Consider the following 15,764-nt stretch of genomic DNA (forward strand, 5'->3'; position numbering starts at 1 on the left):
CTTTGGGTTCTTATTAAAGCCCCGTTTTAGCCTAAGACACTACATAGTGCCAGGAGCAGTGCAGGCATGCTGACAGTCCGTCATCAGTCGCCATCCACGACAGCGAGGGCATCCATCTCGGCGCTGGGGAAAGACCGGGCCGAGCACCGTGGCATGCATCATCACTGACATGGTGATCGTCCGCCAGCGAGCACATCGGTGCTATCCTTCTTGATGCTGGACAATGCTCGGGCCGAGCAACATCACCACTGCCATCGGCACTGTTCCACACAGTTTTGGCAGTCCTTGGTGCTCCAGAAACACCGGAACGAGTTCTGAAGAATTCTGCACTGGCGTCACGAGACATCGAGCCAATGCGACGAGGGCTGGGTTCATGAGCTCGTTAATCGGCTCCCCTGTTCCTGAGGCGTGACCCACCGACATCGGTGGGGGATTGTGGCCCTCCACAAAATACTACCGTGGTTGCGCCAGCCACGCTCAGCCTGTCTCCTCTATACCTGCGCTACCATACCAGGCATCAGAGTTGAGACGGGCGTCTACTCCCTCGATGACTCCTGGAATCCACGGAGCTAGGAATCTTCACTGGCTCGTCCTTCAGCGATCCACGTCAGATGGTAAGTACCCGCTTCTGCGTCATTCCCATTGAGATGTGTTCTCTAATTCGAGCCATATGGTTCGAAAAGTTCTAGGTCATGTACCTTCCAAGAACCGTATTAGTGTCACATATCGCTATGCCAGCTATGTCAGCCACAATACCAAGAGAACCTCTCAAATCTTTGAGATTGCATCAGGGCTTCCTCCCTTTTTCAGCAATGAGGCTCTGTACTGATTAATGCTCTGACTTCTGGTTCCTGCTTCAGAACCAAAGTTCCAGGTGCATTCGCTGATCTGCTAAACACGAGATCCAGCAAATACTGCCTCAAGTACAAGTCCACCTCGAAGCCTGATGACAGGTCTCGGTGTCTCCTTGTACAGCACACAGAAATGCGGGTAAGACGTTACTGCTCACGCTCCCGTGGGAGGTTACATGATTTCCAGATTACATCAGCTCCTCCAGTTGGACACCTCCTGGTCTCCCAACTGGCCGGATATCAGAGCGCCCACCCCACCTTGTACCAAACTTCCCGGTACACTCCCCCAGACGCTACAAAGCGCAGAGGGGGGAAGGGGGGGGGGAGTTTTAATTACGCTATTCTTTCTTTCAACAGAAAGTAATTACTCTCCGCCCATCCTGGACCTCAGAAATACCAACTTTCTTCAGAAGGCTCAGGTAAAATGGTATCTCTCGTTACCATGCTTCCATATCGCAGTAAGTACATTACCTCTAATCTTTCTATGTGCTTCATGGTGAGTCAACAATATTACAATCCCAAGCTCTGCCGGTTGCACCAGCTTCGGCAACTGGGGTATTCATTGAATCACTATCGGTGAATGCTGTTTCTCTGCGGAATGCAACATCATTCACGCTTTTCCTTGCATGGACAGCTGCATAACCACAGTCACTCCACGCAAGGAGCTCTCACTTCTTCATGACTCACTATACATTTACTAACTGGGATTACTGTCACTGCCATAAATCCCTTATACAACACTTCTGGACACCACAGTCATAATGACCTTTCTGTCCAGCATATGCGCAGACACTCTCTAATAAATTCTTACATGTCCCTGAGTGCATTTTTCCATAACCTCAGCCCCTCAATTCTTCATTGTCGGGCCATGGGGTTTTTTCACTATGCAGCTTTCCTCATAGATCCAAAACTGTTATGGGTTAGATTCAGTGAAATTCCATTATCAGTGGTCTAAGCTGTTCAACCGCTTTCGTCCCTCATCCATATTGCAGATCTAGAACCAAAACCTAGTCTAATTCTGCTCATGCTCGCATTTACTCAGGGTTGTAAAGTTTGACCTAAAAGCTTCTCAACCCAATATGCGTCTATTCCACTCCAGGCACAGTTTCACATGAACTTCCTGGAGCTTGAGCCATGAGTTATACCCTTATGCCTTTCAATACTGCCTCTGCAACAAATCTTTGTGCATACAGACAGACAGCATAGGGACAATGTGCTTTCCAACTCACAAGCATGCACAACCTCTTCGCTGCTCTGCAAGGAAGCTGCGCAGCTCTACCCTTGGCCCTTGCTCACTTCATGCATCCTCGGGCCACTTATCTAAGAGATTTACTGAACGCACTAACAGACCTTCTCCATGTAGGTTTCCATCCTCTAGAATGGTCTCGGACTACATGTGTAGCGGGAAAGATCTTTTAACGCTGAGGTCAACTGAACTTGCCCTCTGCGTCCGCATTGAACCATACGGTGCACGGATTCTCCTCCCTACACATGTTTCCAATGCGTTCCCATAGACGCCTTTCTTCCATCAAGGGCCTCTTAAATGTGTCTCTTCTGCTGCCTCTCATAGCCAGCACTCTTCTAATGTTGAACCGGGACGGGGTTCACTGTAACTCAGACCATACTTCTCAATCTATCACACCAGTAACCAATTTGCCTTCTCACAAGTCAGTCTCAAATTGTAGACTCACTGATGTTCTCAGGAACTGGTAGCGTCACAAAACCTTTCACACATAAATCCTACCATTCAAAATGGCATGATTTACCACATGACGCATACAAAAGGGTATTACCCTTTTTTCTTTTTCTACACCACTCTTTTCTCTTGCTCCCTTGGATTCTGCTCCCCAGACATCCTCCACATAGGTACAATTCTGTTCCAATTGGTGTATCGTTTGGGAGTGGGGATACCCGATTTACGGTAAACCCCTTCTGAGTCAGCTTACCATGGATTATCCACTGATCAAGCCACCTCTATTTTCACTAGTCACGGAATGGAACCTATATCTTATCCTTATAAGTCTCATACGTTCTCCATTTGAGCCTTTCCATTCCTGTCATTTCACAGTTTGACTTGGGAAATACTTTCCCTCATAAATGTCATTTCTGCAAACAGGGTCAGTGAGTTACACACTTCGTTACATACTCATCCGACCCTGCGTTCCTTCGTCACCGAGTGGTTTTTACGCATTCAACTTCCTATCTTTCTTAAGGTAGACGTTGCATCTCACCTTACTCAGGATATATTCTGCCCATTTTTCCCAACACCTCTCTCTCACCAGAGCGAGAGGGCTTTTTCCACTTCTTGGACAGTAATAGTGCACTTGCATTCTATCTAGATCGCACTACATTCCATAGGAATTCCACCTAACTCTTTCCTTCTGTGGCGAGAGTCAAGCTGCGAGTTCCAGTGGGCAAACAGACCTATTCCTCCTAATTGATGGTCTGTATCTCTTTTCTACCAACAAGCAGGCATTTCACTACAACACTGTGTGTAACCACATTCTGTTGCATCCGTCCCAGCCTTAATAGCTTCCCCTCGGCCGCTGCTGCTTGTACATATTTATCAGGCTGCAACCTGGAGTTCTCTCCATACTTTCGCAGCCCATTATTGCTTAGATACGACTAGCCGGCATGCTCCATGTTTGGCCAGTCCATCTACTCTTATTCTTTTTGGTTTAACTACCCAACATCCTTCCATCAACCCGTTAAGGGTTTCAGGATGCCCTCCGTTCCAAATTCCACCCCCGTCATTGCGCCTTTTGCGCGTCTTGGGTGCATTTGGTGCACTGTCGGGCATCCTCAGCTCGGTACTCACCCATATGTGAGGACTACCATCCTGCTTGTCCTGTGAGAAAGCAAGTGTTGCTTACCTGTAACAGGTGTTCTCACAGGACAGCAGGATGTTATTCCTCACGAAACCCACCCGCCACCCCGCGGAGTTGGGTCTGTATACGTTTTTACTTTTATTTTAGTTTCGCTTGCGCTTTAGCTATAAGACGAGACTGAGGGAGACACCTGTGGTCACAGGGATAATTGCAGGCTGAGCATGCTCAGTGCACTCAGTGTGCCAGTGTCAGTCAAAGCTTTGTAGAAACTTTGACAGAAAAGTTTTCCGTACAGGGCTTCATCCTGTGATGTCACCCATTTGTGAGGACTAACATCCTGCTGTCCTGTGAGAACACCTGTTACAGGTAAGCAACACTTGCTATATCAGATAATTAGCTGGTGTAAAATTACATAAGTTGGTAATTATATGCATGCAAGGTTTTGTTTTTTTTAAATAGCTTACATGCATAACTGTTGGTCCTACCCCGCAACACCGCTAGATCGTCCCTTTTTTTTACGTGTATATGTGTGTGTCAACAAAAAGTATGTGCGTACTTTGGACTTTTATAAAATACCAGTTAGGCATGTTTATTTGCTAAGTTTTATGTGTGTAACTCTCTGAATATTATCTCCATAATTTTTATAGAAATGTTCATGTAAATAAAATATTTAAACTGTCACTAAGGTAATGTACCTTCCCCTCCAACTTGTCTGTGAGGAAGTTGGAAATACATGTTTGCAACTATAGAATGCCTTACAGACAAGTTGGAGGGGAATCACAATACCTTAGTGACAGTTTAAATATTATATTTGTATGAAAAATTCTAAATTTTATGTAAAAACACTAATAGAGCTATGATTATAATTGTGGTATTTGTATGAAAATATATGCAGTTATATCACAAGTGAGAATGCCTCTTTCACTAAGTTCCGTATGTAGTGCATTCCTGGAGACTTCTAACCCAAAGGGGAATTTTTAGCAATCCACACTTTTGAATTCAGTCTTTGCTTTGGGTTGCTTTGTAGTATGTTCTTGTCTAGTTTTCTGTACTTATATTTTAATACTTTCAAAATTTAAACTTTCATAATTTTTTGTAGGAAGCGATATTAACCACTATGGATATCGTCCATGATGGCTTTGGGTTCATGCTTGCCTTTGGAGACTTGGTGTGGGTTCCATTTGTTTACAGTCTGCAGGCATTCTATTTAGTCAACCATCCTACTGAGATTTCCTGGTTTGCAGCTTCTGCAGTTATTGCTCTTAACAGTAAGTCATTGGTTTTCTTGTTCTATTATGAATTCAGCTTTTTATGTCAGAAACAAAAACTATGTTCTAAGACAGTAATCCAAGTACAGAAGCAGCAGGTCACTTGGAAGCACCTGGCAGATCTAATAAAGAGATCCTTTTTCTATTACTCCCAGATACAGTAAGTAAAATGTGCAGCCAAGCCGCACATTTTACTGTAAGAAATTAGCACCTACCCAAACATAGGCGCTAGTTTCTGCCGGCACCGGGATAGTAAAAACTGCTTTTCTGTGTACCCTCCGACTTAATATCATAGCGATATTAAGTCGAAGGTCCCGAAGGGTAAAAAAAAGTAAAAAAAGAAGAAAAAATGTAAAATGGGCCGGCGGCTGTCGGGCCGAAAACCAGACGCTCAATTTTGCCGGCGTGCGGTTTCTGAGCCCCAAAATTGAGCGTCGGCTGTCAAACCCGCTGACAGCCGCCACTCCTGTCCAAAAAGAGGCGCTAGGGACGCGCTAGTGTCCCTAGCGCCTCTTTTTACCGCTGGGCCTAATTTAAATACATTTTTTTACTGTATCGCGCGCACCTGGAGAGCGGACGCTCGCCCGCTCTCCCGCGTTTTTTACTGTATCGGCCCATATGTTACTCTATATATATATATATATATATATATATATATATATATATATATATATATATATATATATATATATATATATATATATATATATATCTATATATATATATATATATATATATTTTTTTTTTTTTTTTTAACTATGTAGATCCCATTTTGATCAGCCTCAAACAAGCCTTCTAAGTCCTTTCCTCTGCATAAGTCAGTTCAGGATTTTATTGATCTGGATTAGATTTCCCCAGAAACAAATTTCAAGGGCAGACACTCTTGTTTAGATTGTACCCCTTGGCCCCTCAGGAACAGGAGAAGTTCCGTTTCCCAATTGTGGATGCCTTGGTATGTTGTTATGAAGTGTCCTACCATTCCCATGGAAAGAGGAGCCGAACTCAGGGATGCACAAGATAGGAAGACTGAGTCTTTGCTTAAGCAGGCATTTAAGGTGGCAAATATGGCGCTGCAGTTTGCAGCTTGACTGGTCTCATGGCCATGTCTTTCATCTTGCTCAGCATGTGCAGGAGGAGATGTTGAGCTCTAGCGAAGATACAGAGACTGATTTCCAATTGGAACCAGGAACAGCGTATTTGATGGATGCTTCTTTTATCCCAGGACAAGCAGGATGCTAGTCCTCACATATGGGTGACGTCACTAATGGAGCCCAGCGCAGGAAATCTTTCTGTCAAAGTTTCTAGAAACTTTTGACTGGCCGTGTGAGGCCAGTGAGCATGCCCAGCATGCTATGATATTCTCTGCCACAGTTGTCTCTCTTCAGTCTTCGCTTTTCCGCGCTGCCGTTCGCATCGCGGGACTAGAGCCCTTGCGTTCTTCGCAATTTTTGTGACTGAAAAAGTCAATATTTTTTTCAAATTTCCTGATATTCTCTCTCATAGGAGCTCTCAAGCTCGCCGGCTGGTGAGTACCATTCTTGATTCTCATATTTTTTAGGAATCCTTTTCCTCACACTCGCATCCATCGACGGCCGTCGATTCCAAAATGGCGACGGGATTCAAAAAGTGCCCGATCTGTAATAGGAATATGTCGATAACCGATCCGCATTTGGAGTGTGTACTCTGCCTTGGAGAAAAACACGATGTCAGTACATGCCCCAAATGTACAGAAATGACAGTAAAAGGACGGAAAGCCAGACAAGAGAAGATGGAACATCTGTTTCAACTTCAGTTAATCCCTTCTCCCTCGAAATCATCGAGGTCGTCTCCGGCCGGAGCGACCAAAAGGGCTTTGCTTAAAAACCGCGTCCGGATGGATCCGGTGATCGCCCGTCCTCACCATCGTCGGTACTATCGACTAAATCGGCAGAACACCAAAAATCCAAGCATCGACATTGACATCCGTCATCTTCTACATCAATGTCCTAGGACAAATCGATGCCAAAGCAGCCCCGACAACAGGAAACACCGGCACCTTCGATGCCTGGGCCTTCGTCTTCGCCGATTCCAACTACTTCATCGATGGACACCTTCGTACTGCCACCGCGTACACCATCGGTGACTTCACCAATTGTACAGCCGGAATTGTCTATATTAATAAGACAAGCGGTCCTACAGGCTCTTAAAGAGCAAAATATTCCTACGGTTCCGTCGATGCCGACACCTACAGTGTCGATGCCGATGCCTCCAGCATCGATGCCAGTGGTACCATCGATGATGGCACCCTTCTTGCCGCCAAGGATTTCGACTGGTTTCATAACCACTACACCAAGGCTCGGGACACAATCCATATCACTCTTCGCTCATATTCCATCGAGCCCCTTGAGGTCAATACCATCGGTGCCATTTCCACCAACCACGACATCATCCCTGCTACCATCGGGGCAACCTGCATTGGAACCTCCAGAAGTTCAAGATGAGGCCTTTTATCGACACCTTTTACAAAGGTATCAAAATGTGATCGATAATTTACCATCTACTAGGCCACATACTACTTCTGCAGGATTTTCCATCGATGACCCACAGCCAGGTCCTTCAGGACTCCATGTCCCAGCTAAACCAATTCCAAAATCACCTTACAGAGAAGATTCTGAAGATTCCTGGGATGATGAGCCCTCTCATTTTTCTTCAGAGTAATTCATGTCTAACCCTTCTTCTCCTGATCAAAGAAAGAAGTCATCCCCAGAGGATCTTTCCTTCTCCTCATTCATACAAAGCATGTCTGACTCAATTCCATTCAAGCTTACAGCAGAGGAAGACACAAGAGCACAAACCCTTGAGGTTTTACAGTTTGTGGATCCACCCAAACAAGTACTGGCGGTACCAGTACATGAGGTTTTACTAGATCTCCAAAAAAGAATCTGGGAACACCCAGCTTCTACCCCTGCAGTGAATAAACGTGTGGACACTACTTACATAGTCCAACCAGCTCCAGGCTACCACAAACAGCAATTACCACACTAGTCTGTAGTTGTGGAGTCAGCACAGAAAAAATCTAAACGTGTGTGCCCACACTCATCCATCCCACCTGGTAGAGAACACAGATTCCTGGATACACTAGGTAAAAAAGTCTATCAGAGTTCCATGTTGAGCACCAAAAGTTCTGCGTATCAACTCTACATCACGCAATACCAGCAAGAACCTCTGTAAGCAGATGGAAGAGTTTGTAACCTCCTTACCTACCCAGTTCCAGGAGCCTGCACAAGCTGTAATAACAAAGGGACTGGAGGCAGGCAAACATGAGGTGAGAGCAGTCTATGATAATTTTGAGACTGCTTCCAGGACAGCAGCAGCTGGAATCACTGCTCACAGATGGGCCTGGCTCAAAGCATCCGACCTCAGAATTGAGGTACAAGACAAACTTGTGGACCTGCCCTGTCTTGGTGACAATCTGTTTGGGGACAAAATTCAAGAAGCTGTACAACCACACTGAGACTCTACGTCAGCTGTCTCAAACCCCTCAAGAGCCTGCTACTCAGTCTTCTCGTCGTCCTCCACGAAGAGATATGAGACGTTCCTATTACAGGCCACGAAGATACTACCCCCACACTTCTAGGGGTAGATCCAGCAGACCTACACAATGCTCCCAGGCCAGACAATCCAGGCCTGCTCGTCCACAACCTCCTGCACAGATAGGCCCTGCAACAGGCTTTTGAAACAAAGACCAGAGAACAGACCCAACCTTGCAATCCCAAGCCAAATCTACCAGTGGGAGGAAGAATATCTCATTTTCACACAAATTGGCAAAACATAACATCAGATCAATGGGTACTTTCCATTGTCTCTCGAGGCTACAAACTAAATTTCACCTCAATTCCTCCAGAATTTTCACCAACTTCCTGCCCACGACAAAAATCTCAACTGCATCAATTACAAGCAGAATTATCCACCCTTCTGAGATCCAGGGCCATACAACCAGTGCCCCGGACACAGCAGGGCAGAGGATTCTACTCCCGATACTTCCTCATTCCAAAGAAAACCGGAGGCCTTCGTCCCATCCTAGACCTCAGAAATCTCAACAAATTTCTGAAGAAAGAAAAATTCAGGATGGTGTCTTTAGGTACCATGCTTCCACTTCTTCAAGCAAGAGATTGGCTTTGTTCTCTGGATCTTTAATATGCTTATGCTCACATTCCAATATACCCTCCTCATCGCAAGTACCTGAGCTTCACGGTAAACCGTCAACATTACCAATACAGAGTTCTACCCTTTGGACTTGCATCTGCTCCCAGGGTCTTCACCAAATGTCTAGCGGTCATAGCAGGACACTTGCACAAAGAAGGTGTCCATGTTTTCCCATATCTAGACAACTGGCTCATAAGGAGTCCATCTCAACAAGGAGCAATAACTTCTCTCACTCGAACAATTGCTCTACTTCACTCCATGGGATTTCTCATCAATTATCAAAAATCCCATCTCACTCCAACTCATCTGCTTCACTTCATAGGAGCAGAGTTGAACACAGATCTAGCAAAGGCTATTCTACCTATAGAACGTGCAGAGGCCCTCATTCTACTAGCAAACTCCATTTCCTTACGGACACAAACCACAGCCCATCAGTTTCTGATACTGCTAGGTCATATGGCCTCCACAGTTCACGTTACACCAATGGCAAGGCTTGCCATGCGAGTTGCCCAATGGACCTTACAATCACAATGGATTCAAGCCATTCAACCACTACATTATCCAATTCAAGTGACCCACCAACTAAGATCATCTCTACTTTGGTGGACGAACAAAGACAACCTGTGCAAAGGCCTACCCTTTCAACAACCAGGCCCACAGATAACTTTAACTACAGATGCATCCACCTTGGGAAATCGTGTCCATACCTATTCATGAAATCCTGCTTGATCTCCTGAAAAGAAACTGGAAACACCCATGTTCAGTTCCACCTGTCAACCGCAAGACAGATGCGACCTATCTGGTACAGTCAGCTCCTGGGTTCCAGAAGTCTCAGTTGGATCATCATTATGTGGTTGTTGAGTCAGCCTAGAAGAAGGCACGACATTCAAAACCTCATTCCTCCATACCTCCAAGGAAAGAACAAAAATCCCTGGATGCTTTTGGCAGGCGTGTCTTCCATGGCTCTATGCTCATATCTTGCATAGCCTCTTACCAGTTATACATGATCCAGTATAACAGAGACCTCTTTAAAAGGATCCAGGACTTCTCTGATTCGTTACCAGAGCAACTCCAGACTCAACGTCATACTCTAGCTCAGAAAGGTCTGGATGCTGGAAAACACGAGGTCTGCGCTGCTTATGATATCTTCGACACTGCCTCTAGAGTGTCTGCAGTGGGGATTAGTGCACGAAGATGGGCCTGGCTCAAATCCTCGGACTTAAGACCAGAAGTCCAGGACAGGTTAGCAGATCTACCCTGTGTGGGAAATAATCTCTTCGGGGAAAAGATCCGAGACACAGTGGCGCAGTTAAAGGACCGTATCAATCACAACATAAATAACCCAACACCACTGTATTCCAGTGTACCGAACCGTTTAGCAACGATATCAACAATCAATGGTACCACAAGTATAATTTAAACACATTATGTTTGTGCACAACCAAATATATGTAGGCCCCTTACTTTAAGGGTCTGTATTGTGCAACAGACTCTATTCTTGTATAGGGTCACCTTGCTTTAATTTAAATTATCTGTTTTTAGTTATTTTTTCTATTTCCTTTTGTCATAAAATCGATAGTCACACAATCTCCGTAATTATAAGGAGGGGACACAAATACTCATCTACTCCATGGTAGTACACCCATGGAGTAGATGAGTATTTGTGTCCCCTCCTTATAATTACGGAGATTGTGTGACTATCGATTTTATGACAAAAGGAAATAGAAAAAATAACTAAAAACAGATAATTTAAATTAAAGCAAGGTGACCCTATACAAGAATAGAGTCTGTTGCACAATACAGACCCTTAAAGTAAGGGGCCTACGTATATTTGGTTGTGCACAAACATAATGTGTTTAAATTATACTTGTGGTACCATTGATTGTTGATATCGCAGTTAAAGGACCACCATGAAACGCTGTGCCAGCTTTCTTCTGTGCCGTCTGAGTTCCCTTCCACGCCTAAGAGAACTTTCAGATGAGACTCTAAGCGGCCAACCTACAAGCCAAGGAAATTTTATCTCCCGTCTTCTAGAGGACACCCTTCCAGACCTTACCAAAAAGGTCAATACAGGCAGACTCTGCCTCAAAAGTCTCAGCCAGCTTCTCAGTCTGGACCAGCGTCAGGGTTTTGACTCCTTCCTAGAGAGTGTAAGCCAACCTCCTCTTCCGTCCATACCAGTTGGAGGTCGACTTTAACACTTCAACAGCGCTTGGCACATAGTCACCACAGACTAGTGGGTACTTGCAGTAGACACCCAAGATTACCACCTAAATTTCCTGACTGTTCCAGCGGACTCTCCACCTCAGCTGATGAGGGGGAAGTCCGACCACTCTCCCTTGCTCGAGCAGGAGGTCTCATCCCTCCTCCTATCCCAAGCAATAGAACTGGTACCCCTCTCCCAGCAGGGGCAGGGGTTTATTCCAGGTATTTTCTAATATCAAAAAAGACAGGTGGTGTATGCCTGATACTGGATCTCAGTGCACTAAACAAATTTCTGCACAGAGAAAAATTCAAGATGGTAACCTTGGGCTCTCTACTTCCTCTTCTGCAAAGAGGAGATTGGCTATGCTCTCTAGATCTTCAGGATGCATACACACACATCTCAATCACACCATCTCATCGCAAATTCCTGTGTTTCCTGGTCGGCCTTCGTCATTTTCAGTACCGTGTACTACCATTCGGCCTGGCGTCTGCTCCACAAGTATTCACCAAGTGCCTGGTGGTGGTCGCGGCCTTCCTCAGGAATCAGGGTATCCATGTCTTATCTCTACGTTTGGTTGATAAGGGCTCAGACTCAGCAGGGCGTGCTAACCTCCCTGCTTCTTACTATCAACACCCTGATCTCCTTAGGGTTTCTAATCAACTATCCCAAATCCAAGATAGTTCCATCCCAAACCCTAACCTTTATAGGGGCCGACCTAAACACTATGTTGGCGAAAGCCTTCCTCCCCCAGGATCGTGCTTTCACCATTACATCTCTGGCGTATCAACTACAGTCTCGAGTATCTTCAACTGCTCGGCACTTCCTCGTACTGTTGGGTCATATGGCGTACTCGGTGCATGTCACTCCGATGGCTCGCCTAGCCATGAGAGTGATGCAGTGGACCCTAAAATGCCAGTGGATTCAAGCTTGTCAGCCAATGTCCAGGTTACCAAACAGCTCGGTCTGTCACTAGCCTGGTGGATGCACCACTCCAATCTCATTCAAGGCCTTCCCTTTCAGGCTCCAGATCCTCAAATCACCTTAAAAACAGACGCATCCAACTTTGGGTGGGGTGCACATGTAGGCGACCTGCAGACTCAGGGAATCTGGTCTCCAGAGGAAGCCAAACACCAAATAACTTTCCTGGAGCTATGGGCTATCAGATATGCCCTCAAGGCCTTTCAGGATTGCCTATCAAACGAAGCCATCCTTTTTGCGATATGGTACATCAACAAACAAGGGAGAACGGGCTCCTACCTTCTCTGTCAGGAAGCTGCACAGATATGGGCATTGGCCCTTTCCCGCTCGATGTGCCTCAAAGCAACCTACTTGCCGGGAGTGGACAATCTGTTGGAGGACAAGCTGAGTTGCACTTTCCATCCGCATGAGTGGTCTCTCAACTCCACGGTAGCAGATGAAATATTCCAATGTTGGGGTTACCCTCACATAGACCTCTTTGCGTCTGTACACAACCGCTCTCTCATTCGCAGTCACCACTTGCAGCCAAGAGATGCCTTCGCCCTCTCCTGGGCAAGCGGTCTCCTTTATGCGTACCCTCCACTTCCTCTCATTTCAAAGACTCTCGTGAAGCTCCAGCAGGACAAAGGATTAATGATTTTGATAGCTCCCTATTGGCCATGCCAGGTGTGGTTTCTAAACCTCCAGGACCTATCAGTACGCCAACACATTCCTCTGGGGAAGGATCCCCTTCTAATCACTCAGAACGAGGGGTATCCACCCCCAACCTCCAAGCTCTGTCTCTGACGGCCTGGATGTTGAATGGTTAATGCTCCAACCTCTTAACCTTTCAGAGTTGGTATCCCGAGTCCTGGTGGCTTCGCGAAAGCCTTCAACTAGAAGGTCTTATCGCTCTAAATGGAAGAGGTTTACGGTCTGGTATACTTCCATGTCCATAGACCCCTTCACTTGTTCCACTGCAAGGTTCCTGGACTACCTCTGGCACCTGTCAGTTAGGCCTAAAAACTTCCTCTAACAGGGTGCATGTTAGTGCAGTGTCTGCTTACCATAAGGGTGTAGGTAATGTCTCCATTTCAACGCTACCCTTAGTATCACGGTTCATGAGAGGCTTGCTCCATTTAAAACCTTCACTGCACCCTCCTGCCCCTGCTTGGGACCTTAATGTGGTTTTGGGACGGCTCATGAAACCTCTGTTGAGCCTCTCCACTCCTATGATCTCCGCTATCTCACCTGGAAGGTAGTTTTTCTTCTGGTGATCACATCCGCTCACAGAGTTAGTGAATTACAGGCATTAGTTACCTACCCACCTTACACTAAAATTCTACATGACAGGGTAGTGCTCCGCACTCACCCAAAATTTTTGCCGAAGGTAGTGTCGGAATTTCATATTAACCAATCTATTATTCTACCTACCTTTTTTCCCAGGCCCCATTCGAACCCAGGAGAACAGGCTCTGCATTCTTTAGTCTGCAAACGTGCTCTAGCTTTCTAGCTGGACCACACGTCGGCCCACAGGAAATCCACTCAAATTGTTTGTTTCTTTTGATACCATCAAATTGGGAAATCCTGTGGGAAAAGTTGGTTTATTATGACTAAGATTTATTTATCTTAGTCATAATAAACCAACTATGCACTTGCTTATTGAAAGCAGACCCTCTCCTCCTTGTTGGCAGAATGCATTTCTTTTTGCTACCAGCAAGCAGACATTCCACTTCAAGACCGTGTAAAAGCACACTCGGTCAGGGCCATGGAGATACCAGTAGCGCACCTCAGTTCGGTGCCGCTTCCTGATATTTGTAAGGCTGCTACCTGGAGCCTTCTCCATACTTTCGCAGCCCATTATTGCTTAGATAAGGCTGGCACACAGGAGTCCATCTTTGGCCAGTCTGTTCTATGCAATTTGTTTTATGTTTAACTTCCCAACATCCTTCTACCAACCCATTCAGGGTTTCAGGATGCCCTCATAACCAAATTTCCACCCCTGTTGTGCATGTTGCATGTCTTTGGGTACATTTGGTATATTGCTCGGGCATTCTCAGCTCGGTACTCACCCATATGTGAGGACTACCATCCTGTTTGTCCTGTGAGAAAGCAGAGTTGCTTGCCTGTGACAGGTGTTCTCACAAGACAGCAGGATGTTAGTCCTCACAAAACCCACCCGCCACCCCGCGGAGTTGGTTTCGTTTACGTTTTCTTATTTTATTTTTTTCATGTACTTTTTGCTATATAAAGAGACTGAGGGGGACCCCTGCTGGAATCAGGGTCAGTGCATTGCTGGGCATGCCCAGTAGGTGCCAGTCAAAGTTCTTGAAACTTTGACAAAAGTGTTCCGTGATTGGGCTCCATCCTGATGATGTCACTCATTTGTGAGGACTAACATTCTGCTGTCCTCTGAGAACACCTGTTACAGGTAAGCAACTCTGCTATTTCTCTGCGCACTATGGCAAGATGAATGGCTTCTATTATAGAGGCACAGAGGTTGAACATAAGAAATTGCCATGCTGGGTCAGACCAAGGGTCCATCAAGCCCAGCATCCTGTTTCCAACAGAGGCCAAAACCAGGCTACAAGAACCTGGCAATTACCCAAACACTAAGAAGAACCCATGCTACTGATGCAATTAATAGCAGTGGCTATTCCCTAAGTATAATTGATTAAAAGCCATTAATGGACTTCTCCTCCAAGAACTTATCCAAACCTTTTTTCAACCCAGCTACACTAACTGCATTAACCACGTCCTCTGGCGGCAAATTCCAGAGTTTTATTGTGCGTTGAGTGAAAAAGAATTTTCTCCAATTAGTCTTAAATGTGCTACTTGCTAACTTCATGGAATGCCCCCTAGTCCTTCTATTATTCGAAAGTGTAAATAACCGAGTCACATCTACTCGTTCAAGACCTCTCATGATCTTAAAGACCTTGCTATGTCTTTGAAACTGATCAGCGGATTCGATTTCTAATACTAATCTGACCAAACTTCCCTTTAAAGGTAGTTTGCTGTTTGATGAGGATGGCCAAAGCCTGGGTCCCACGGCTTCCGTAGGACAGGCCTAGAACTATGGGGCGTTCATCCCAGTTCTGTACAGGATTCCATGATTTGCATCACTTTAAAGCAGGTAGATCTTCTGCTTTGCAGTGGTAACTGTCCTCTGGTGAATTTCAGTCGAGAGAGAACAAGGTTAGTGCCTTTGGAGCTACAGAACCTCCCGCAATTCTCAGTAAGTGCAGGGGAACCCACCTTCTACTTCTTTAGATAGGTGGCTGCTTATCTTGTTTCTATCAGAGTTGGTTCCACATTACGATGCATCCCAGTAATCTGTTATCTGGGGTGGACCTTGAGTCTCCAGCATGGTTAATATTGACGCATGGATGAGGTTGCTCAGGGCCTGTGGTTGCTGGAGGAGGCGAAGTAATCCATCAGTCATCTGGAGACCAGGCCAATTCATCTGGCT

The 15,764-nt window shown here is 45.6% G+C and overlaps 1 protein-coding gene across 1 annotated transcript in view; it reads left to right on the forward strand.

Annotated features, from left to right (window-relative positions):
- LBR (lamin B receptor) overlaps nucleotides 1–15,764 on the forward strand; it is a 183,667-nt gene that overhangs the window by 124,916 nt on the left and 42,987 nt on the right. The window contains exon 11 of the mRNA XM_029593088.1: nucleotides 4,779–4,947. Coding sequence (XP_029448948.1) covers nucleotides 4,779–4,947 — 169 coding nt within the window. The remainder of the gene's footprint in view (nucleotides 1–4,778; nucleotides 4,948–15,764) is intronic.

This window comes from Rhinatrema bivittatum, chromosome 3 (assembly GCF_901001135.1).
Source record: "Rhinatrema bivittatum chromosome 3, aRhiBiv1.1, whole genome shotgun sequence".
Classification (NCBI taxonomy): Eukaryota; Metazoa; Chordata; class Amphibia; order Gymnophiona; family Rhinatrematidae; genus Rhinatrema; species Rhinatrema bivittatum.